General features: G+C 37.2%; 1 protein-coding gene across 6 annotated transcripts in view; it reads left to right on the top strand.

The window, feature by feature from the left end:
- The window catches only part of CDK6 (cyclin dependent kinase 6), a 231,775-nt gene that overhangs the window by 36,259 nt on the left and 168,416 nt on the right, over window positions 1–27,100 (top strand). For all 6 annotated transcript variants that reach the window (XM_003318579.6, XM_063814733.1, XM_063814734.1 and 3 more), the window contains one exon: window positions 25,595–25,730. In XM_003318579.6, coding sequence (XP_003318627.1) covers window positions 25,595–25,730 — 136 coding nt within the window. The remainder of the gene's footprint in view (window positions 1–25,594; window positions 25,731–27,100) is intronic.

The following is a 27,100-nucleotide window of genomic DNA, read 5'->3' as shown; positions in this document are numbered from 1 at the left end:
AACAAGAGAAGAACGATGTGAAAAGAAACAGACACATCGTATACATGGAGATGAATGACATCACGTATGGCAGACGAACCTGAGGTGCTGAGTTAACCACAGTGTGAGGAGAAGAGGAGGAATGGAGATAATGCCCAATCAATAGGGTCAGAATCATAGCAGAGGGTAAACCGGCCTGAAATGGAATCTAGAGACAGGTGAACTGGTTAGGAGATTGACCATTCCCTGGAGAGAGAAAAAATAATGGTGGCCTAAATTAGGGTAGTGCCCTTGAAATGAGAGGAAGGTTTGCATATGAGAGATAGTTAAGTCCTAGAATTGGCCAATGTGGGTAGCTAGTTAGATGTGTAGGTGAACAGAGCTGTAGGGTCAACAAGATGAATTATGGTTTTATGCTTGAGTGAGAGGATAGTGATGGTGATGTTACTGTTAGAAATAGCATTCACAGCAGAAGGAGCAGGTTTGGAGGGACAATGATGAACTCAGTTTTGAACATGTTGAGTTACATGTGTTTTCAGGAAATAGCCAAGGCAGAGTTATAGTCAAAGTTCGGGAAATTGAGAGCTCCATCCAGACAGGAATCCGGAAAACCTGTGGCATTCTTAAAGGAGATGTATAGAAATCTTTTTTGAGCCCCACATTTGGAATATCACTTTTGCATATAATTTGTCCCACAATAAGGAGAAAATCACGAATGCCCCAATGTGGTTACTGAGCACATGACTAGGCTGTCACCAGCTAAGTGACTTGTTCACCCATGCCAACCTTCACAGCACAGGCGGTTCAAAATTGCCTCTGACACAGTTGCTGTCTGTAGTAGATCTTCAGGGTCACTGGCAAATAGGACCCTGTATATTAAATAGATGAATGAGCAAGAAATCCTGTATTTTAAGTGAAAAAAAAAAGACTATGGAAACTTGAGACTCTGCATTTAGGATTGAAGGAGAAAAAGGGGCAGAGAGAAAAGCAGACACCAGAGAAGTAGAGGGAGAAGTAAAAGAAAACTGTCAGGGAAGCCATGGGAGGGGAGAGTTTCGGGGAGGAGTAGGCATTTCATTCTGGTATCTGAGGTGCGTCCAAGAGGTGGAAGAGCCTAAAGACTGCATCCAGTAGTGGGGAATTACTGCTATCCATTTGAGAGACAGATCTCGCTGAAAGAGAAAGAGGGGAAACCTGGTAATAGATAACTAAGGAGTGAGAAAGTGTAGCACAAAGTGTAGAAACTGTAGCACAAAGTGTAGACTGTCATTCAGTAAATTGGGGGACATGGAATGTGGCTGGCAGAATGACAATCTGATAGAGATAGGCACAGTTAAACATTTTTGTTGTTATGAGGAAATAGGGAAGTGTATTAGAAGGAGCCAGGAGGGGAACACTTAAAGGGAAATTGAATGAAAGGGAATAAAAGCTGATGAATTGCAGATTTAGCACATTGTGGAGAGGCACAGTTCAGGAGGAATAGGGTTCGTCTTGAAGAGGAGGACACTTTCCTGTGAATCATGAGGGACAGAAGATCCATATAGAAGAAGACAATAGCTTTGATCTTCTATTACAAGAAAAGGACATTTGTGTGAAGCAGGGAGGAATTGGGAGCCCTAAGTAAAGGCTGAGGAAGTGTCTGGAGTTAGGGAGAGAGGGCAGGAGAAGGAAGAGCTAGATGTTGAAGAGGAGGAAGCAGAGGGATTGGCTGTCCTAAGAGGGACCCAAGCCTGTGGAAGACTTTAAAGTGGTCAGCACACTTGGGTTCCCTCAGCAACAGAGAGACTCTCCCTCATTCATAAATAAGAGTGGATTTATTCACTGATATGTAGACATTAAAAAATTGTTAGGGTGACATTTTATAAAAAGTAAGAACTCTCTTATATAGCAGATCTATAAAAATTAGTGTGCTAACTGGGCTTAGCAAAAGTTGGGCAAATCCTTCCTAAAACACAGTTAATATTTGTTGAATTCCTTTTTCATCAAAATGTTAACTTAGAGTTGAAATGCAAAAGAAGAGATTTGATAAAGCATTTTGACATTTGGCATTTTAAAGTAATTTCATTAGATCATCAAGCTGTGAATTATTAAACATTATTCTACTGTAAACAGTTTTTTTCATTATCTTTCTTTGAATTAGAAACAAGTTGCATGCCATTTGCCTAGAAGAAGATAAATGTATTATGCACTAAAATATACAAAGATTTTGGCACTGTTTTTTTTCTGCTTTTTATTCATTAATGCCTTTGTTTAGTCTTACATCAGATGAATTGGACAAATTTGGGCTTTGTATGGCTAAAGCCAGGAACAAAATTCTCTAACAGTGTTGACAAAATTCACTTGAAAAGTCAAGTCATCATTCAGGACGAGTCATTTTCAATTTAATTTCCACCCTAGCACACTTGAGAAAAGTAGAGTCATCTGTTATAGTGGCTCCCAGGATAGTGATTCCAGTAACTTCCAGAGGGGACAGTTTTGCTCACTGGAGCACCTCCAGTGTTAACACATCGAAGGTGTCCAAGATCCCATTGTTGTCTGGCTGATGTTCCGTGGAGAGTGAGGAGGTGTTTGACAAGGCCCTGCAGGGGATTTCCCATCCCATGAGGCAATTCATAACCAAAACAATTCAGTATAAACCAAACTAAGAATTAGCCTTTTCAAAAGTGCTCATCTGTGCTGCCCAAAGAGGTGATTTCTTTAGAAGTTCTTCTAACAAACCAGGGTAGTCCTGATCTTTATTCTTATAGGTTAAAAGTTGTAGGAGTTAAAGTCAAAATGCAGAAACATTATGCTACAGTGTGAAGAAAAGGTATGTCTGAGGGCCAGGGCCTTTTTAAGAGGCAGTCAGAACAATGGCTGGCTGCCCAAACATAGGGAGCCAATTCTGTGATGTGGTTGCCATGTTCCAGTATCCACCTGGCACGAAATGCCTAGAAGCCCAATTTCATTAGTATATATAGAGGGTTTGGGAGTCCAGGGTTGACAGACTCATCCCGACCTCACAAGAAAACTGAGGTTTGAACAAAAATGTTAATGCATTCTTTTCCAGTAAAAACTGTACGTGTCAAGTATACTTGCATCTGCCAGTCAAATCATTGTCTCCCGTGCATGCTTGTCTGTGGGAAAGCCAGGTTATAGTAGGATAGTTGCATTGTGGACATGGAACCTGGAGAGGGGAGTTAGCTGATGATCTTAATGTCTGATAGCCTCAAGCTCTGGTGCCAGTTGCATCCATTTTGGCTGTAGGAGAGGAAGTTTCATGCACAAACTCTCACCTATGACAGGGTTGAGCCATGCTGCCAGTTGTGTCTTTCCAGAGTTTGCTTTTCTATAGATAACATACATACTTTTTGTAAAAGTACCGTTTAGTTGTCATCACAGCCTAGTCTGTTCGATGTGGGGTGGTCATAGTCTCTTGGGCCTTTTCTATTGGTAGATCATCCTCATCCCCACATTTTGGTTTTCCCTATTTCCATCTTAGAGTTTGTCCATCAGTTCAGTTCAGGGGATACCATGTTACCCGTCTCATGTCCTGCTTATGGATACTTTTCTGTCTGTTCATTGATATAACTTCTCTGACTAAAAGCTAACCTCCTGGAGATAAATTTTTGGCACATGACTTGATAGTGGTATTTAAAAAAAAGTTTAACTGGTATAAGTGGAATATTTTAAAGTGCCCTGTTTATTTACCTCTATGATTAAACAGTTACTAAAATATAAATTATAGACTTTGAGGGTTTTTTTTGAATTTTGATACAGAGATCATTTTCTTTTGAATAAAAGATAATATGTTTACAGTTAAGGGGAAAATATCCTACTCTTACCAACTCAGTTTTCCCTTTCAATTGTAAAAGGGAAATAGACTGTATATCTTTACAATGTAGAAAAGAGATGTGGAATATCCAAGACTGAAGAAACAATGTTTAGGATAAATAAACAATATTTATGCACGTAGCAACTTATAAAATATTATTTTCTCTCAAATTATTCTATGAGAATGATTTAAAAGACTAAGAAGAGTCTGTCTAAACTATCTGGTTTGTTATCATTTTTGTATCTTGAAACAAGTCAGTAAAAACTATGATCTCATAGAGCTACTTGTTATCTGCTAATTTGTCAATTTTGCTTTTTCTTTTACTTGAAACAAAGAAATGCAAACCAAGAAGGTAGTGATTAAATATCCATATGTCTATAACTTTTAAAAAATTGTATAAATATATATTTATTCCTAGGGTTATATTTTTCAAAAAATCTGTTGCTCATTACAGAAAAAAAAAACTGATACATGCATGCTAAGTGAAATTTTTTTTTTGGATGAGTTTTTTTTTTTTTTTTCCAAGTTACTTTCAGCTGCTGGTGGTGTTACCTTTGTCCTCCATTTAGGTAGCATTGCTCTGTGTTTACAACTTTCCATCTTAGTTTCAGTGGATATTCTTCAGAGAGTGATCTTATACTCAAATAACACTTAAATGTAGGACAAGAAGGTGGCTTTAGTAGAATGACCTCCTAGTAACAGCTAAGAAACACTAGTAAATGACATTAACAGAGATGTACTTAATAGGCTAATGCTTAGATCAAACCTTTGTATAAACTGATTCAAAATGTATAATGTAAAAATCTATAAAATTCTGACACAAGAAAAACTGGTTAAATTAAACTATCTGGATATTAAAATCTTTGAAGGACATTTAAACACAGATAGGCTTATTGATTTAGACTTGGAAGATTTAGACTTGGAAGAAATAGCACGACTGAATGTGTGCTGTGGCACAGTTAGTTCTCTTCTATTGTTTTAATGGTGCCCTTAATCCATACTGGGACAGGGCTTATCTAGGATGTGATTTAAGGTATGAAGTTACTTCTTTCAGGAAGTTTTCTTTTTTGTGATTCCTTGGAAATTTCTCAAAATGTTGGAAGAGTGAAACACATTGTCATTGTAACACATTTTGTGACCTAGTTTTGGTCTGAGTATACTTTTTTACTGGCAAGATACCCAGAGGATTTAGACTTTACTCTGACAGCTAAATGAACTCAAATGTATACTGAATGTAAATTGCTTTGAAGGCTGTGGATCACAAGTTAATAGATTCTGGACCTTGTTTTCCCTTTCATGAGCCAAACATTCCTTGGATTTAAGGGTAGGTTTAAATTAAAGAGTAGCAAATTGCTTCCCTCTTTGGAAATAAGCAAAATCACCCTTCTGATAATAAAATATTTCTTGAACATGTCAAGACAGTTACTGAGGAAAGAAAGCATGAGGGGAAAAACGATAATAACTTTTCAGAGACTTGCTCTTTAGGAAATGGAATATGTTTAGTAAAAGGATAATTGCCTTATCCCATGTGACTTGAAAATAATGAGACAAAGAGAAAATGAAAACACTCCATACAAGAACTTATATGACCAAATAAATCTGGTCCCATGGGAAGCAGTCCAGTTTTTCTAGCCCTACTTTAATTGAGCAAAACATTTTCAGACTCTTTTGGAATTATCTTCAGAATCGTTTTATGGGCCAAAGAATCAACATCTTTACTTTATTATCACACCTCTTTTTGGACCCAAAAGAATATTACTCAGCCTGATCCCCCACTTAATTTATCAGACTTGGTTCAGGCTTCTTCCAAAAATACAGTACACTCTCTTATAGAACAACTGAATATTTTTCTTAATTCATATTATATATCCATTCAGCAATCATGGCTGAGCACCCCCAATGAGTCAGGTATGTTGTGGTAGCACAGAGGAGTCCTGGCTGTGGGAGAGGGAGGGTGGAAGGGGAGACAGTAAGGATATGGAGAATGTGTGAGCAGAATCTTTGAAGATCAGTAGGGACGTCACCAGATGGATAGAGAAAAAGAGAGCTTTCTAGGCAGCAGTAACAGCTTGTGTTGAGGCACAGCACAAAAATCACGCACATTCTAGCAACTGTAAGTATTTTTAGGATCCAATAAAAGATGAGGATGGAGTGGTGAGTGGGGCAAGATCACGAGTGACCTAATAAGCCATGGGATGGGGTATGCAGTGTTTAAGAGTGAGGGTTCTCTTGCTTGGTTATCTGAGTACAAATCCTGGCTCTCTCATTTACAGTCTTTAGGATGCTGGCCAATTTACTAAACTTCTATACCTTAATTCTTCTCATCTGTGAAAGAGATGATGGTACCTATATTATAGGGTAAAGAGATTTAAATACATAAAACAAAATTATTAGCATTGTGTCTGACACACAGTAAGCACTCAATAAGTGTTAGCTATTTCTTCTGCTACTTTGTCCAGTGGATAAAAGACAATAGAAGGATTTTAAAGAGCAGAACACACTTCTTTATCTTATATACACCATTGACCACTTCTTTCTTCTTGAAACTGACTCTTGCCTTGATTTTTTTAAACAGCTCTATTGAGACATACTTGACATGCAAAGCAATTCACCCATTTAAAGCGCTTGATTCAGTGTTTTTACTATATTTACAGGGTTGTGCAACCATTGTTAAACAGCCTGATTTTAGAACCTTTTCATTCTCCCTCAAAGAAACCCCATACCCATTAGCAGCCATTCCCCACTTTTCCCCAACCCCCACACCCCTGGCCTTAGGCAGCCACTAATCTACTTTCTGTTTCTGTAGATTTGCCTGCTCTGGCCATTTCTTACAAATGAATGAACATTTTTAATTTTGATGAATCCGTAGTGATCTGTTCTTTCTACTATTGCTTATGTTTTTTGGTGTTATAATTAAGATATTGCCTAACCCAGGGTCACAGAGATTTACTGCTATGTTTTTTTCTAAGAGTTTTATAGTTTTAGCTCTTACATTTAGGTTTGTGATCCATTTTAAGTTAATTTCTGTGTATATTGTGAGGTTAGGATCCAATTTCATTCTTTTGCCTGTAGATATCCAGTTATCCCAGCATCATTTGTTGAAAAGATTATTCTTTCCTGAGTGAATGGGCTTGGCACATTTGTTGAAAATTCATTTAGCATAAACATGAAAGTTAATTTCTGCACTCTAAATTATATTTCATTGATCTGTTTGTTTATCTTTATGCCAGTACCATACTGTCTTAAGTACTACAGCTCATGGTAAGTTTTGAAATTGAGAAGTGTGAGTCTTCGAACATTGTTTTTCTTTTTCAAGATTGTTTTTTGCTATTCTGGGTTCCTTGCATTATCATATGAAGTTTAGGATCAGCTTGTCAATTTTTACTAAAAAGCCAGCTGGGATTTTGATATGGATTGCATTGAAGCTCTAGATCAATTTGGGGAGTATTGCCTCTTAACAATATCAAGTCTTCCTAATCCATGAATACGGATGTCCTTCCATTTATTTAGCTCTTTTATTTCTTGCAATATTGTTTTGTAGTTTTCACTGTACAGAGAACTCTTGTTAAATTTATACGTATTTTGTTGCTTTTGATGATGCCATACATTGAATTTTTTTTAATTCCCTTGATGTTTTATGATATCATTTTCTTCATCTATTTTCTTGCTCACCTCTCTGATTCATCTAGGGATGCTATTCTGCTTGTTTTATGTTTTGCCTCCAAGATTCCATCTCATCTGGAGGCTGATAACTTCCCAAACTATTGCTTGACTTGTGTCTGGAGCTCTGAGAAGTATATGTTTACAGTTGTTTATTGGACTTTACCACCTGAATGTCACAGACATCTCAAATTAATCTTTTCTAGACTGAGCTCATTAATTACTTCACTCATCTTATTTTCATCTCTTCTTATGGCCTTTGGAAATAGTACTATCATCTACCTTGTCTAAACCAAAACGTGAAACTCATTTCAAACTTCTCTTTCAACTTGTACATTCTGGTAGGTTACCAGATCTTCTGGATTCCACCTCCTAGATATCACTATGGGAGTATAAATTGGTACAATCTTCTGTCAGGTGGTTTGGATCAAGAACTTTCAAAAAATGTATATATTTTGATTCAGAAAAAGTGTATACCATTTTATTTTTAAAATGCCACTTCTAGGAATTTATCATAAGATAATAATGAGCCAATGTTACAAGAACAGGGAAATGGTCTAATAAATTACATATAGAATATAATTTAGTGCAACCTAAAACTGGAGATAGATTTGTGAAAGTGGTTGGTACACTTAAACTTTTTTAATTGCAAACATGATTCAACTTTGTTTAACAACAGTAGAAAATAAGTTCAAGAGAGCAGGGATCTTGCCTGATGATCCTGATAGACAGCTGAAGAGTATAATGTGCTCAGTCAAAATTTGTTAGTTGTATTGGTCTCTCTCTGCTGCTACTATTTCTGTAACCAATCTGTCTATATTTTTTACCTGGGCTTTTGCAGACACTTCCTACTTGTTTTCCTCACCTCCAATTTTATTCTCCTATAATCCAACTTCCATTCTGCAACCAGAGTAGTATTTCCAAGTGACACATCCTACCATAGCATTGTTCATTGTAAAAGTCCTTTGCTTTTTTCCCAGTGCCCGTAAGATAATTTCCAGACTTCTTAGCCTAGATTACTAAACTCTCATAATTTCACTTCTGTGTACTTTTCCAGCTCTTCTCTTGCCATTTTCCAAGATAATCACCAAATCATGCCAGACTATCCGCAATTCCCCAAATATGAATTTTTCTGTGTACCTACATACCTTTGGACATGCTGTTCCTTCTGCCAGGACCATGCCAAACTTCCTTTGTTTATCTGGCAAATTCCAGACTGTCCTATGAGACTCAGCTCCCCAGCCACTTCCCCTCGAGGTAGGTTGAATGCCTCTTCTTCAGGGCCTCCAACACCATTTGAACTTTTTTACAATTCTTAATATATATACATTCCTCTAGGGCTGGAGAGTTAGCCAGGGCAAGCCTGTCTATTCCTTTGACTTCAACTTATCATCTTACTGCTGCACTGACTTCTCCTATATTCTACCTCAGGGCTTTGCAGTGTTGGTCTGAGGCCTGGTACCAATTTTCCATCATCTGTGATGCAATTAGAAAAATAGGGCCCTGTGGTAAATTTTTCAGAAAGCTAAATCTATTCACATTTGGGATATTAAAATATGCTTTATTTATGAAGTGATATTGATAGTAGATAGTAGAGTATATTAATGTCTTTAGTTGGCAATGTTCTGTCAGAGCTGTAAAGTTGTTGGAAAGTTTCCAGGCCTCTGAAAACCAAAGATCTGGGAACACTGCTGTATCTCATGAGGGTGGCACCAAGTCCCCAAAGTCAAAAGCATGTGAGTCATCCTTGGCTTCTCCTTCCCCATCCCTCCACCCCCGCCACATTTAGACACTTAGCAAGTCCTGCCAACTCAACCTCCTAAATATTTCTGGAATCTGTACTCTCCTCTCCATCCTTGCTGCCAATTCCTTAGAACAGGCCTTCTTTACTTTCCCTGTACTACTGCAGCAACGGTCTCCTTACAGGTGGTCTTACCACACTTCCCCTTACCCATGTCATCAGATTGGGCTCTTTGAAAACCATAAAAAATAGTTGCCCACTTTCCAGAGGAACAAAGTTCTTTGTAGCATACAAAGTTTCTCTCCAATGGGGCTTCTTGCGGTGCTCCTGCTCACACTTTCTTTGGTTTCAAGTGCCCTTTCTTTGCCACTTGCTTGGGTAACTCTTGATACTCTGACAGTTAAATTGTCATTTCTTCTACAAAGTTTTCCTCCACATATGGATGGGTTGCTTCTTTTTATCATTTCTTAAAATTCCATAGGTATATACATAAGAGACAGAAAGATGTATGTGCGTGTGTGTGCGGATTTGAATAAGTATATGTGTATACACTTATGTGTATCTGTGTATACCGCACACATACATACCTCAGCATTTACAGAATAGTTGATACTTTGTCTACTTTTCCCACTAGACCCTGAATAACTTAAGAAATTTTATTTTACCCTTTGATTTTTCTATCCCTAACACCTAATCTAATGCTTAGAAAATAACAAATATTTAATAAACGTTTGCTGGTTAAATGCATTTGTTCAATGCTATCGATCAGATTTTTACTGTGGAAGGCTCACTGACCAGAGTAGGGGATGAGTACAAAGAGTCTCAGGGCATTTGGGAAACAGGATAAAGGCCCTTTGTAGAAAACTGGCCAAGGGTGTTGAGTGCCTGAGCTCAGGGAAGTGGCAGTGGATGGAAAAATATTTAGGTGGTGGAATTGGTGGTTGATTGAACATGTGGGGAAATGAAACAATCTACGATTATTTGAAGGCTTCTGGGTTTAGAAAATTATTTGGATGGGGGTGTGATTCACCAAGGGGAATGAACTGTGTTCTAGACATTTTGAAATTGAGATGTTCAGAGTATTGGTTGAAGTTGTCCAAGAGATAACTGGGTATGGAGTTTGGAGAAAGTACTATTTTGGAGAGATAAGTTGGAGATTTACCAACCTCTAGGTACTCTTTGAAGCTGTGACCATAAAGGAGATAACTGTCATCTGTTGCTGATTAGATTGTCATAGTGGTGGTGGTACATTGGGTAAGAAGAGAATAGGTCCAGGAGATCTTGATATTGAAGGTCCAGATCAAGAAGGAGAGAGGCCTGTGAAGGTTTCTAATTTAAATCTTGGTTCTGCCTCTTGTCTCTGTTCTATGATGCTTGAACAAATTATTCTATGAATCTTAGCTTCTTCATCTGTAAAATGAGAGTAATAGTGTATACTTTATAAGGATATTGAAAGGATTCAATAAGTTTCCATATATTAAATCCCTGCCACAGTCCCAGGCTCACTGTAGGGGCTCTTAAGTGGTAAATTCAAGAAAATGTTCCTCAAGATATGAGCAGTTTCAAAACAAAGAATTTTTTAATGGTTACCCCAGAGATTACAATTAACATCTTCAACTTATAACAATCCAGTTTGAGTTGATACTATTTCAGCTTTAATAGTATATAAAACTTTTTTCTGTACAGTTCTGTCCTTTCTCCTTCATGTTGTTATTGTCACAAATTACATGTTCATACGTTGTCTGGCCATTAACGTAGACTTATAATTACTGTCATATGCATTTGTTTTTTAAATCATATTTTAAAAGTTACAAACCACTTACCTATGTAGTTAGTTACCTTTGCCAGTGTTCTTTGTTTCTTCATATGGCTCCATGTTACTGTCTAATGTTCTTTTATTTCGGCCTGAAGGACTCCCTTTAGCATTTCCTGTAGGGCAGATCTATTGGCAAAAAACTCCCTCAGCTTTTGTTTATCTGAGAATGTCTTAATTTTGCCTTCATCTTTGAAGGATGGTTCTGCCAGATATAGAATTCTTGGTTAACAGGTTTCTTTTTTCTTCCAGCACTTCTTTATTTATTTATTAGAAACAGAGTGTCACTCTTACATCCAGGCTAGAGTGCAGTGGTGCAGTCATAGTTCACTGTAGCCTCAAACTTCTGGGCTCAAATGATCTTTCTGTCTCAGCCTCCTGAGTAGCTAGGACTACAAGCATGTGCCACCACGACCAGTTAATTTAAAAAAAAAAATCTTTTGTAGAGATGAGGGGGTTCTTTGTGTTACCCAGGCAGGTCTCAAACTCCTAGATTCAAGTGGTCCTCTTGCCTAGGCCTCCCAAAGTGTTGAGATTACATGCATGAGCCACCATGCCTGGCTGCTTCCAGCACTTCCAAATTGCCATCCCACTGCCTTCTGCCCTCCATAGTTTCTGATGAGAAGTAGTTGTTCATCTTATTGCAGATCCCTTGTGTGTGATGAGTTGCTTCTCTCTTGCTGCTTTCAAGATTCTCTCTTTGTCTTTGGTTTTCATAGTTTAATTACAATGTGCCTCATTGTGGATCTTTTGGTCTCATCTGCATGTACTTAGTAAACACTCAAATAAGTGATCATAATAATGGTGCAGAATTAAATGATTATAATTTAATGGTAACAGTAATGACCATGAATCATCTACCAGTTAAACATAATATTGTGCTTAAAAAGTCAAGAAAATGTTCAATGCATGTTACCAAGAATTCCACTAAAACTTTAATTTTAAAAAATAGTTTAGGGAATTAAGATGGGTAAGAATCAATTATCTAAAATATTCACTTACATGGGACAACCAGATGACTGATAGATTATTAGTATATGAGGTGTTCCTGTGGTTCTTTGCAAAAGAAAACGTCTGCCTTGAAATAGATAAACTTGCAGTTACATTTACAAATTATCTCCCACAGTTTTCATTACCGTTAACACCATGAAACATTTTCCTTATTATCTGAGATACTTCTAGAACAAAGATCAAACTCTAAAATAAAATGGACTTATAGAAATATAGCAAATCATAATTTAATTTTTATAAGTGTTTGCACCTGAACAAAACAACCCAATTTTAGACCCTTAAGTTTAGAAGTTGGTAGAAATACCAGTTTTTCCAGCTTCTCCAACTGCAGTGTGTTTTCTAATATTTTAATATAGTTTGCCATTGGTGATCTTAGAATATATTTCTAGAATTTTTCTTAGTTCTCAACACAATAATTCCCAGAAATTTTGCTGGAATAGATCTAATTTAAAAATATAAGATGTTATATTTTAATTTTTATAAGGATCTTTATTTTTGACCAAGCTTTATTTTGGTTGCTTGCACCTGGTTACATTACAAAGGGTACTGAATTCTACCATGTAGGATTTTTTTTCTTGGTTTATTTAAGAAACATTAGAGTAATCTGAAGACTTTGTGAGCCATCGTTGTTTCTCTTTTGTTTCGTGGTAGTCTGTTACTTTGACCTTTTTCACCAAGTATCAGAAAAATAATTTTTTCTCATATTCTTTTTTGTAGAGTCACTCCATATTGGGAGGGGATTGAAAAGCACATACTTTAATGAAGCAGTAATGCATACATATTATTTTTTCTCTTAGAACAATATTTTAAGATTGGTAGAGATTTCAGGAATCTAAGAGACCAAAACATAAACAAAAAATTTATATTCTAAGTGGACAAACATAAACAATTCTAAATACAAAAGAATTTATGTTTTTACATGTTTGATTTTTAAAACTGCATTTCAGGATTGATGATTAGGATTTCCTCATTAATTCAGAGGAAAAGATTGAAGAAAAGTACGTGAGTGGTAGGAGAAAAAAATCTGAATTGAAAAATAGGCTTTTATGATTCTTATTTTTTAAATAATTTTTTTAATTAAAAATTAATAGGTTCTCACAGTAGAAAGTTTAGATGAGCAAATAGCAGAAAACAACCATTCCAAAATCTTATCACCCAGAAATAGCCACTGGCTACATTTTTTTTTTTTTTTTTTTTTTTTTTTGTGATGGAGTCTTACTTACTCTGTTGCCCAGGTTGGAGTGTGGTGGCGCAACCTCTGCTCACAGCAACCTCCGCCTCCCAGGTTCAAGTGATTCTCCTGCCTCAGCCTCCTGAGTAGCTGAGATTACAGACATGCGCCACCACACCCGGCTAATTTTTGTATTTTTTGTGGAGAGTGTTTCACCATGTTGGCCAGGCTGATCTCGAACTCCTGACCTCAAGTGATCCACCCCCCTCAGCCTCCCAGAGTGCTGGGATTACAGGGGTGAGCCACTGCACCCAGCCACATCTTGATTTATCTTTCTACCATTATGTTTACATATGTGGAATCATACTGTACACACTCTTTTGAAACTTGCATTTTTAAAAATAATATATTGTGAATGTCTTTCCATTTTCAATAAAGATGTATCAGTACCATTAAGAGCCACATTATATATATATACATATACATTATATATCATATATAATGTGTATGTGTGTGTATATATACAATATATACACACACAGAGCCAGATTATTTATATATATATGTATACACACACACACACACACACAGAGCCAGATTATTCTTCAGAAAGGTTTTTATCAGTTTGTATTCCCACAGTGATGTGGGCTCATTTTCATAAACAAGTGTTGTGCAGTTTTGTCATTAAACAAGTTTGTTTTTAACCCAGTTTGAAAGGTTTAGTGTTTCACTGAGGTTTTCATTTGTGTTGCTTTAAGTTACTAAGGTTTAACATTTTCTTCTATGTTTATGATCAAAAGTTTCCTTTAAAGGAACTAACTTCAGTGGTTGTTTTATTAGATCAGTACCTAATCATAAGTACCTGAGTGAATTAGTGCTGGGATGAATTTACTCACCTATTAAGGATGTGATTATGAAAGGTTTTTGGCTTACAGTGTAGGTAAAGCTTGGTTGGCTTTCTTCTAAGACACAGCAGACAGTCTTCATTACAGGCGGCTGCCTAGTTTTGGCTGCTTAGTCATTTTTCCTCAAGAGAGGCCCAAAGCTGGAGAACAGGGCTTTCACAGGTCAGAAATGGACAGAGAACTAAATGTTGAAAGTTGTCCAGAATGTTCCACACTCTATCTGACTTAAGCCAGAGCTGTTCGCTTTGCTTTTAAAAATACACTTAACTCACTTATTTCTGAGATCAGAATCTCTTTTTCAAGCTCTGTCGGGTGAATTGAAGTGTGCCTTTTTTCTAACTAGTCAAGGGAAGAATGTAAGAGGGTTTGGGATATCAGCAGTCTTCGCTTTTTAACATTTTTCCTGTGAATTTTCTGAACTTCTTTTTTTCAGCCCACCATGTAAAGTATGTATTGGGATCTCTTAATTTACCAAAAACATTTTGGCTTTGGCATTCCCACAATGCCTGTCAGCAGGGTATCTCATTTGTCACAGAGTCTCCCCATCACTGACCTCTGCTTTACTGCAGCTCCAAATGGTGTGCTGCATTCAGAGGCAGAATAACAGAGTGGTTAGAAAATCAGATTCTGGAGCCAGACAGTCTGATTTCAAAGCCCATCTCCACTATTTACTGTCTTTGTACTTTAGGCAAAGTATTAAACCTCTCTACCACTGTTGCTTTCCGTTTTTTGTTTTTAAACAGCTTTATTGAGATGTAATTTACATACCATAAAATGCACCTGTGTAAGACTTCAGGTCAGTATACTTACTGAGTTGCACAGCTATCACCATGGTCTAAATTGAGGAAATTTTCATCACTCCAAGAAGAAACCCAGTACACATTATCAGTCCCCATTCCTCCACACTCTCCCACTGCTCATTGTCCCAGGCAACCACAAATCCACTTTCGATTTCTATAGATCTACCTGCTCTGAATATTTCATATAAATGAAATAATGGAATACGTAGTCTTTTGTGACTGGCTTCTTTCTCTTAGCATAATCCCTTTAAGGTTTATCCATGTCATAGCATGTATTTGTTCTTCATTTCTTTCTATTACTAAATAGTATTCCATTGTATGGATATACCACACCTTGTTTATGCATTCATCAGTTGATGGACATTTGGGTTATTTACAGTTTTGGGCTATCACGAATGATGCCGCAGTGAATATTTGTTTACCTTCACTGCGTCATCATTCAGTGAACATTTATGTCTATTTCTTCGTCTCTAAAATGAGTACCATCTCATACAGTTGTTAAGATTTTTTAATTAACTAGTAAATGCAATATTTTAGTGTTTGAGTCTTCGTTTAACAGCAGTTACAAAATCTGGCTTACTCAGAATGCCACGCTTTCCTAATGACATCTTGAAGTATCCTCACTTTTACTTTATTTTACTTTGACTTTTCCCTAAGTTATAATTTAGAAAAATTTCATTTATTCAATAAATATTTATTGAACACCTATGTATCAGACATGGCTGTGGGTGCCATTGAGAATTGAAAGAAAAGAATAAGCAAAACACAAAGAGGCACCACTAGTTTAAGGCTATCTTTAGTTTGCTACTCTGTCATCTCTGACCTGCCAGTAGGGCTTGCGACTTGAGTTCCCCTCACCCCATCCTCTCACCAAAAGCCACAGGTTTTGGGGTCTCTCAGTCCATTCACTCTTGTTAGGCCCTTATTTTGTCCATCATATTTATGTTTTTGGAGTGGCTGATTGAAGGTAACTGTTAAGGAAAGACTAAAAGTTCATCATGTCTAGGTGGAGACCTCAAGAGGTAAACAGTGCCCTGTTCCTGACCTATAGCTGAGGTTGGTGAATTGTTCTTTATACTAATCTAGACCTAATAGTTCCTAATTTTCTCCATTGGCAGGTCTCTTCTTTTTGTAGAGTTGGCTGTGTTCTCTTTGAACTTCCAAATCTATTTTGTATTGGAACTGGACTCACCAAAATTATCAACTGATTATTGTTTAGCTGGCTACAGAAAACGGCTATTGTTTAGCTGTTATCTTTCTCTTGTCTTTGGGGAGATAATGATCCACATGGTTAGTGACTTGGAGTTCACTTAACTCCAAGTAGGATTTTGCCCCTGCTACCATTCTCTTCCCTGCAAGACAACAAATCGCATTTTATGATATGCCTTCTTTGTGGCAGCTCTAAAGCTTTTTTTTTCCCCATAATAGCATGTAGTTAGCATAACAGAGTGATGCTACAGCCTTACTCTTTTCTCTGCCTTTCATTCAGATAAAATGCATTAGCAGTTTGAAGAATTGTGTTTGATGACGTAGAAGTGCCTGTAGTGCTTGCTGTATGTAGTACTATGGAAGAAGTTGAATTCTATTATTTAATGTCCAGTTCAGGAATTGATCTGGAATGAGGAGAGGGGTACATAGGCATCCCATATACCCATTAAGCCATCCTAAATAGCTTGTTTCAGGCCCAGCTAGTAGTACATCAGTTCTGTTGCTGATCGTGTGGTAGGAATGTGTTTCCATATACATAGTTTTACTGTTTGCTCTATTTTCAAAATTTACTATAGTGCAAGAGTCACATCTTGTAAACTTGCCCAGTTTAGGGGATTCCCATTCCGCATGTAAAACATTTTTTGGTTAACAGATTCAGAAGATATTAACTCCTAGAGCCACAGTGCCAGGTCTATATAGATAGAAGCTGAAACTACATTAATAGCAACTCTAAAGTTGGAAAGAAGATAAACAATGAAACTTTCTTATGAATACTCTCTTAAAGGCTGTAGGAATAAAATGATTTAGTAAATAAGCGATGTTGATTTTGCCTTCCCTTGTCAGATAATAGCAGCCATAAACTTAACAGTTTAAATACAAAGGATTTCTGTGCTTTAGAGTTGGTTTGACATCCCTGTCCTTTTCCACTTTTCAGCAACAGCTAGTGGGAAAGGGGTTGTTTAATTGAAGGCTTCAGGAGAACACACCTTGCACACTGGATTCAACCTTTAAATTAATTGAACCCTGTATTATTTTTAAGTTCTTTTTTCTCCTTGCTTCCTCTTACCATTGAGTTCTTTTCTACTCTATGTTTTATATTCCTGTTTGTGATAAACTTGTCCGTCTGTCTTCTTCCTTCTGTGCTTTCCTCCATCCAGTGTCTCTATGGTCAGACCAGGAACCTCAAGTAGGGTCTGAGAGGAAGCTGCCTGGCTCCTTGGGAAGGATGGATTGATCTGGTTCTCTGCTGTCGGCTACTTTTGCCCAGTGGACATGCGAATGGAGGAGCCATTTAAGGTGAATAGATTCCCAGCCAAGTCAGAGAACTGGGACAGTCACTTTGAGGACACTGCTACTTCTTTTGTGCTTGAGCTTCACTCATTGTGTCTACTCTGTAAGACGTATTTGAGGCCAGATATTGACATTTTTAAGTCATTTAATCATTTCAAAATATTTATAGATGTCTTAGGACAATTTTTTGTTGCAAGTAATAAAAACCCACCTCAAGCTGGATAAGCAAAACACTGACTTTAGTGACTCACGTAATTAATAAATCCAGGGGTAGATCAAACACAGTGGGCCCAGGTGTGGAAATAATGTCTTCCGGAATCTCTTGCCCACTGTCCCTTGTTCTGGCCCTCTTCTGCATCCCATAGTAGGTTCACTAAAATGGTGGCAAAGACAGCCATCAGTAGCTGCAGGCTGAGACTTTGCCAGTTTCATAATCCCAGTGTAGAGTTTTACTCTCCCAGAAGTCCTAGCAAAATTTCTGAGACTGATTATTATGCTCCTGTCCACCTCTGAATCATTCATCATCACTCAATCCAGGGTTGTTCACATGCCATCCGTGGGCCCCTGCTGTTAAAACCAGATTGCCAGATTCTAGGACAGGAGTAGTTCCTCAACAGAAAATAAGGGTGTGGCTTCCAGGAGAGGTAAGTGGATGGAAAGGCAGAGACCATCTGTGGTTTACTTAATAGGATGTAGAATGAATTTACTTGATGTGATATATAAAGTTGTACGTAGTGTTTATAGAATTTATTTGGTACTAATACATAGCCATACATCATTACCTGCATTTTTACTTGTAAGTCTTCTTTCCCACAACTAGATAGTAAAGCTTTTAAAAACAATACCTGTCATATCTGTTGGAAACTCTAAAACTGAGTATAGTGTCTGCACATGGTAGGTGCTGGTAAATGTTTATGGGTGCTGCTGAAATCGCAATTTGCTTCTAGCAGCATGCACATTATTGTTGGTGGCAAATACTCCTGGAGCTATACCATTTGGTGTTGGTTGAGAATAAGTGCACACAGAGTCCATATTTAATGAGCAAAAAAGAGAATACAGTGGCCCATATCCGTAGTGTAGGGCTAGTGAGATGTGTGAACATAAATTTGGTGCATACAAGCCATAGCCACAGAATATGCTTCATGCACTTAAGAGGAGGAGATTAGATATTTTTAAAAATTCTTCTCAATTCCAAATACTGGCTCTAGTTCAAGCAGAATTTTGTTGTGGCCCTTAGGTAGCTGTGCCAGACATCTCTCAGCTCTTGAACTATTTGATGTCCAAACATTGAAGAGAATGGGGGAAAAAAAGTGACCGGAAAAAAATCCTCATAGAACTTCCTGTGAATGGGTCAAAGTTTAATCACAGCAAATAATACAGATTTCCCTTTTATTGTAACCACAATAGAAAGGCAGGGCTTGTGTTTACAAAGCATGTTGTTTGGGAGACCTTTGTAAATTGTAATCTTTGGAAATCCCAAACCTATTGGATGTAATCCCATCCATTAGATGAAGGCAACTTGCCTATGCAATAGTTCCAGAAGAGCAAGTTAAATTGAGAACATGAACAGGAAGTAGTCATTAAGAATTACAATGGGTAGGATGCAGAGTTAATTCACAGAGATATTTTGTTATTAGATAATTACATCACTAGGACAGCTGGAAAACTGAGTGCTGTGCTGGACTGCAAGCCTTGTTCTCTGCCCTGCAGCTGGCGGGTCAGGACAATAGAGACAGCAAGATAACTTACTTTGTGGGAGAGTTAGGGGCTTGGCCAACTTAATTGTGAAATGATAACGACCTATCTGCCTTTTTTGGATTGCATTTTGCACAGCTAAACTGAAGGCATAGCCTTAGTTAATGCCAATAACCAGTTTGCACTTTGACTTTTTGAACATTCACTTGGATCACATTATGCTAAGCTCTAATGGATAAATATTTAATGGTAATTTTCCTTTCCTTTAAAAGTCATCTGAGATATTTTGTTCATATTCAATACATTGTGATTACATTTTTCTTATGGAACTGCTGTCATGTAATTCTTGAAATGGTATTTTTGTCAGGTTACAGATTAGCAAAAATTTTTTAAAAAAGGTTTTAGAAAGTCTTAAAATATTGGTCAATATAAGGAATCATGCAGTTGTAGCTATTTTCCAGTTTTTTAGGGTTTTTTTTTTTTTGGTTTTTTTTGTTGTTGTTGTTGTTGTTTGTTTGTTTTTGTTTTTTTTTTTTTTTTTGAGATGGAGTCTCGCTCATTGCCCACGCTGGATGGAGTGCAGTGGCACGGTCTCGGCTCACTGCAAGCTCTGCCTCCCAGGTTCACGCCATTCTCCTGCCTCAGCCTCCCAAGTAGCTGGGACTACAGGCGCCTGCCACCACGCCCAGCTAATTTTTTTGTATTTTTAATAGAGATGGGGTTTCACCGTGTTAGCCAGGTTGGTCTCGATCTCCTGACCTCGTGAGCCGCCCTCCTCGGGCTCCCAAAGTGCTAGGATTACAGGCGTGAGCCACCGCGCCCAGCCTATTTTCCAGTTTTTACATTCAAGTGTTCAGACCTGTCTGGCTCTTTTGTTTTGCAAGTGTAAGGGTTCTAGGTAGCCTAGCCCCATTCCTTATTGATTTATATAAATACATTACAGATTGTTTACCTCTAGCCAAATACCAGGGATTTTAATTCATGCTTAGCTCAGTTGTTGTATATGAAACTCATTTGTTATATTAAAGTTTCTGGCCGGGCACAGTGGCTCACGCCTGTAATCCCAGCACTTTGGGAGGCCAAGGCAGGTGGATCACTTGAGGTCAGGAGTTCGAGGCCAGCCTGGCCAACATGGTGAAACCCATCCTTACTAAAAATACAAAAATTACCCAGGCATGATGGTGCATGCCTGCAGTCCCAGCTACTCGGGAGGCTAAGGCAGGAGAATCACTTGAACCCAGGAGGTTGCAGTGAGCCAAGATTGCACCACTGCACTCCAGCCTGGACAACAGAGTGAGACTCCATCTTAAAAGAAAAATAAGAATAAAAATAAAGTTTCTGTTTTCTCTTTATTGCCCACCAAAGTGACTATTGTTTGATTTGGGGCAATTCCAGAGGGAGTCATTGTAGACAAAAAAAAGCATCGTAAATATTGTAGTCTAGCATTTCTAAGATTAATGTTTACAACCGTTGATTCGAAATGCATTTCCTACCCATTGTGACTAATATAACTGTTAATTTTTACTACAATGTTTACTAACCATTAATCAGACATAATTTAAGTCAGACAAAATTTCATAGTTTTGTGAAGAGCAATATTTCCCCAGATGTCTTCCATGGAGTACTAGGTCTGTAGGATGTGGATGGCTAGCCAGCACTGGAGCCAAAAAAGAGAGTATCCTACAGGCACCCTTAGGACTCTGATGTCCCTTGATGCCCTTTGTGAATGTCTGAGGAGTCTCTAATATGCTCCATTTCCTGAATGAAGTTAATAATAATGGCACCTTAAAAATTAAAAAGGATTATTTCCTTGAACCTGGAGGAGTCACTTCTACCTAATACCATTTTTTAAGAATATGCAAGTATATACATTAAAATTGATGTGAAAATGTTCTGCTCTATGGACTATTACACATCTCTTTAAAATTCCATGTTTTAAAAACTACCGATTGAAATGAGTCCTTTTTTCTCCAAGGTTTATCATTTAGGACAATTCGTAGTGGCTTCAGTGAGCTCACCTTTCATATCTTGAGCATCCATTGAAACTGAGGCCTGGAGTCCAGTTGCTGCAGGTGGCATCAGTGAGTCTTAATATTTTGAAGAGAGCAGTATAACTCTGAGGAAGGCAACTTGGGTGGGTTAGATGTTATTTTTAAATTGTGTCATGCAAAGAGTGCTTGAAAACGGTTTCAGTGAGATGAAGCAACAGGGCATACTGCCAGGGTTGTTAGGTAACTTCTAAGACAACGGTCCAGGGGGCAGATGACTTTTTGTTTCAGCAGTATTTTAGGATCACTTTATTCTCCAGTTATGCCCCCGTCAGAATTTTTTCTCTTTTGGAAATTACTATAATATCTTTTAATATATATATATATATATATATATATATATATATATATATGATAAACTATAAATGCAGTAAGAACTGGAGTTACTAAAATTACTATTGATTCCAGGTAGTGGTAAGCAATGTAATTTTTTCACTAAATATATTAATTATAATGGGAAATATTTTTAAAGTAATGTTTCAGAAACATAACTGAAATGGTCATAGTATGAAACAGCTCTGTGTTTGTATTTGACTTTAGGGACATGCCATTTTTGGTTCACTGCTCTTTTATTTTATTACAAAAATACAAGCAACAGATATAAAGAAAGTTGGGGATTGTGGAACTCCATTTTCTTTTTCAATAGGAAAAGAGTGAAGTTGTCCAAGTATGTGGATTTAATAGCAATAAGCTGGCTTTAAAAAGCCTGTGAATAGTTGTAGTTATCTTGAATTATCAAGCCAAAAGAACTGTTTTGATAAATTTCCCACATATTAAATCCATGCATGATAGCAATCATATTTTTAGAGTGTGAGACTTAATATGATTTATGGTACTATCTTTAATAAATCTGTTAAGAGTTTTTACTTTATTGGAATAATTTTCCAGAATAAGTGACATTAGGGGAAAATATTAAGTTTAGGAATGGATATTAAAACTTAAAAACCAGAATGTTTAGAAGTAGATAAATGTGAGGAAAAAATTTTCAATGGATTCTGGTTAATTTTAATGGAGTTGTATAATTCACCCCAAACTGCCCATAATTAAAAAGAAGCTTGGATCTGGCTATGAAGCATGTGTAGTTGTTGGTGTTCTGTTTTTTGACCTGCCAGATTTAACCTAATTACAGTGGTGGGGTTTTTTTGTTAAGTGTTTTTTGTTTTTGGTTTTGGTTTTTTTTTTTTTCGTTTCCTTTAAAATTTAGTATAGATTCACAGAGAAGTCCAAATGTGGGGTCCATAAAGCCCAGAAATGCAGAAGGATGACATGGTGAACCAGCAAGGCATTAAAAGTTTAACAGAGGTCCTAGGAATACAACCTAAAAGGGATGTGAAGGACCTCTTTAAGGAGAACCACAAACCAGTGCTCAAGGAAATAAGAGAGGACATAAACAAATGGAAAAACATTCCATGCTCATGGACACAAAGAATCAATATTGTGAAAATCGCCATACTGCCTAAAGTAATTTATATATTCAATGCTATCCCCATCAAGCTACCATTGACTTTCTTCACAGAATTAGAAAAAACTACTTTAAATTTCATATGGAACCAAAAAAGAGTCTGTATAGCCAAGACAATCCTAAGCAAAAAGAGCAAAGCTGGAGGCATCATGCTACCTGACTTTAAACTATACTACAAGGCTACAGTAACCAAAACAGCATGGTACTGGTACCAAAACAAATATATAGACCAATGGAACAGAACAGAGGCCTCAGAAATAATGCCACATGGCTGGGCACGGTGGCTCACACCTGTAATCCCAACACTTCAGGAGGCCGAGGTGGGCAGGTCACCTAAGGTCGGGAGTTTGAGACCAGTCTGACCAACATGGAGTAACCCCGTCTCTACTAAAAATATAAAATTAGCTGGGCGTGGTGGCCCATGCCTGTAATCCCAGCCACTCGGGTGGGAGTAGTACTTGGCTGAGGCAGGAGAATCACTTGAACCCGGGAGGCGGAGGTTGTGGTGAGCCAAGATGTGCCATTGCACTGCAGCCTGGGCAACAAGAGCGAAACTCCTTCACAAAAAGAAAAAAAAAAAAAAAACAAGAAAGAATGACACATATCTACAACCATCTGATCTTTGACAAACCTGACAAAAACAAGAAATGGGGAAATGATACCCTATTTAATAAATGATGTTGGGAAAACTGGCTAGCCATATGCAGAAAACTGAAACTGGACCCCTTCCTTATACCTTATACAAAAAGTAATTCAAGCTGGATTAAAGACTTAAACATAAGACCTAAAACCATAAAAACCCTAGAAGAAAACCTAGGCAGTACCATTCAGGACACAAGCATGGGCAAAGACTTCATGACTAAAACACCAAAAGCAATGGCAACAAAAGCCCAAATTGACAAATGGGATATAATTAAACTAAAGAGCTTCTGCACAGCAAAAGAAAGTATCATCAGTGAACGGGCAACCTACAGAATGGGAGAAAATTTTTGCAATCTATCCATCTGACAAAGGGCTAATATCCAGAATCTACAGGGAACTTAAAACAAATTTACAAGAAAAAAACAACCCCATCAAAAAGTGGACAAAGGATATGAACAGACATTTCTCAAAAGAAGACATTTATGAGGCCAACAAACATATGAAAAAAAAAGCTCATCATCACTGTTCATTAGAGAAATGCAAATCAAAACCACAATGAGATGCCATCTCACACCAGTTAGAATGGCAATCATTAAAAAGCCAGGAAACAACAGATGCTGGAGAGGATGTGGAGAAACAGGAATGCTTTTACACTGTTGGTGGGAGTGTAAATTAGTTCAACCATTGTGGAAGACAGTGTGGCAATTCCTTAAGGATCTAGAACCAGAAATACCATTTGATCCAGTGATCCCATTACTGAGTATATACCCAAAGGATTATAAATCATTCTACTGTAAAGACACATGCACACATATGTTTATTGCAGCACTGTTCACAATAGCAAAGACTTGGAATCAACCCAAATGCCCATCAATGATAGACTGGATAAAGAAAATGTGGCACATATACACCATGGAATACTATGCACTCATAAAAAATGATGAGTTCATGTCCTTTGCAGGGACATGGATGAAGCTGGAAGCCATCATTCTCAGCAAACTAACACAGGAACAGAAAACCAAACACTCATGTTCTCACTCATAAGCGGGAGTTGAACAATGAGAACACATGGACACAGGGAGGGGAACATCACACACCAGGGCCTGTCAGGGGTGGGGGGTGGTTAGGGGAGGGATAGCATTAGGAGAAATACCTAATGTAGATGATGGGTTGAAGGGTGCAGCAAACCACCATAACACGTGTATACCTATGTAACAAACCTGCACATTCTGCACATATATCCCAGAACTTAAAATATAATAAAAAAAATTAACGGAGGTAATATGTAAGCAGGATAATTGATAGTCAACCCTGTGCATCAGTTATTGGACTCTATGCACATTTATAGTTTCTTTGAAGAAGGCATTTATTCAATGTTTTTAAAAAATTAAAGTAATATGAATAGTATTTTATTAGCTTTTTCTTAGTATTTATATTACATTCTTGTTAAGAAATGTACTTACAGCTTGTTTATGGGTAGTTTAATTCTTCAAACATTTGGTGAGAATCTGTTGTGCTAAATAGTGTACTGTGGTTGAAACGAAAGGAAATTTTGTCCTTTGGCTTGAATATTCTTTTGACTCCTGAAGGCTTAGTTTTTAAAACTTAAATTTTGTCTTATTTTAAGATTTTTATGGAAGAAACTGGATTTACCCATCCAAAACATTTGTTAATCTGTTGCTTTATTATTTAAGGGCAATATAGTTTACCAATGCAGGTCCCCCTACCCCTGAAAAAAAAGTTTAAATTTTACAATGTTGATTAACATGGTATTGGAATTTTAAAAACTAAGAATGTATGCCCTTTCCAGGGAATGAGTTGACTCAGCAGGATGAGGGCTGTCTTAGAAATAAACTAAATTTCTCCATATTCCATCATATTTGTTTTCACAGACATGGTTGTGACACCTTAAATTCCAGGAAAATCTTGATTACAACATTCAGCATCTCCAAAGGATGCTCAATCTATCTCTAGTAATTCTCAAACTGTGAGCTAAGAAGAAACATATTTTGCCTAGACATCAAGTTTTTGAAATTATCCCCATTGGCAAGTTCTATCTAAGGTCCTAACTAAGGAAACTCTCCAAGCGTTCTTGTGCTCCAAGCGCGTTGCTTTCTCATTGTTACTGTAGATGTTCTCATGCTTAACCGCACACTCTGAGTGCCCCTCTCCTGAACTTCATGTTGTTATTAAAGTATCAGATCTCATTTGATATCTTTACTTATGATCACAAGAAATGATCAACACTGGCCTTTTTTTTCTATTATGAGACCAAATTGAGCGATATGTATAAAACATACAGGTTACTTCTTTGCTTATTGCCACCTACTTAACCTCTTTGTTTTTTCTTCTAGGTTGTTTGATGTGTGCACAGTGTCACGAACAGACAGAGAAACCAAACTAACTTTAGTGTTTGAACATGTCGATCAAGACTTGACCACTTACTTGGATAAAGTTCCAGAGCCTGGAGTGCCCACTGAAACCATAAAGGTATCAAGAATCATCTTCATGTCTTATCAGGCAGTCGACTATTATAGTCTGTTAAGCAATGGCTTTCTTTCCTTATGAAAATTGCCACAATTACAACTTTTAGAATTCGGTATATAGTTAAAAAAATCAAAGAAAATGTTCAAAGATTGGGATATATTCCAGTTCATCAACTAAGTGAGATGTTCAAAGTACAGACATATGTATTCTAGTTCATTAATTTTAGAACTAAGTGGAAAAAAAAAACCTTTAGTTCTAAGGCATATTAAAATTATTTAAAAATACCTAGTTGTACATTGTCTTAGACCTTAGGAAACATAGTTTAGTAAGTATAGCTCAGTCTTCTTCTGATGGTTTATTGTCTATTAGAGACATAATTTGAACATTATTCATGAGCACATTATATATTATGATTGTATAATAACTCCGGGACAACCTATGCTATGTGAATCTGAAATATTACTTGTTAGGCCCTCCTTCTTTCTTCATTTTTCTTATTCATAAAACGTTTATAGGGAAGCCTAAGTAACCAGATACTATGCCAAACTCCTGGGACTCAAAGATGATTGAGACATGCTTTCTATCCTTAGAGGTCAGTAAACTAGATGCAGTATATTGACTGGAAGTTCTTCCTACCTGTAAGTCTAATGGAAAATGCTGCTGATAAAGTTTTGTTGTTATTTGCATTCTGCTTAACTGAACTTCCCCGTAGATCTTTTAGATTTATACACATCATGTGCGGGTCTTCATGAAAACCTTTTTGTCTGTGTGAATTAGGTAGCTTAAACAGACTCCTGCCTTATCATTCGTTGTTTAGAAATGAGTTATAGAATTCACCATCATTCTAGATAGAAGTTAATAGCTAAAAGTAGTTTATCTTCTCAACAGACTAAGAAATGTCTTTAGTGATAGCTAAATGACGTTCTCAGATACTGACTGATACATTTAGAATTTGACATATTGAATGATTTATTCCTTTTGTTTTAGATTAATATTGTATTTTTTCCCATCTGGCTCTCATTAAAGAATCTGGTGCTTAACAATAGTCCCATTTCTTCCTGAGCAGTTTCAAGGACATTAAGGCCCTCCAAATGTAGGTATGCCTGATAGTTACCTGTTCTTGGCCATCTTCTGTCTGTGCACCCCTCTTTCCTCTGGCATTCTATTCCACCCCTGAAGCTTTAGTTCTCTCCTTTATGAGTTTGTCAGAAACCCTGTGTTCAGCATGCAGAGCAGGGCATAGTCCTTTTTCTTATACAGTTTTCTAGCCAAATTGGACTGCTCATCATTCTCTTAGTATGATCTGTGATTTTCCACCTTGGTGGCCTTCCTTCTCATGCCATTTCTTTTGCTCCTTCTCACCAAGCTATCTA

This window comes from Pan troglodytes, chromosome 6 (assembly GCF_028858775.2).
Source record: "Pan troglodytes isolate AG18354 chromosome 6, NHGRI_mPanTro3-v2.0_pri, whole genome shotgun sequence".
NCBI classification, from domain to species: Eukaryota; Metazoa; Chordata; class Mammalia; order Primates; family Hominidae; genus Pan; species Pan troglodytes.
The sequence above is the reverse complement of the archived record's forward strand: the minus strand, read 5'-3'. Positions and strand labels throughout refer to the sequence as shown.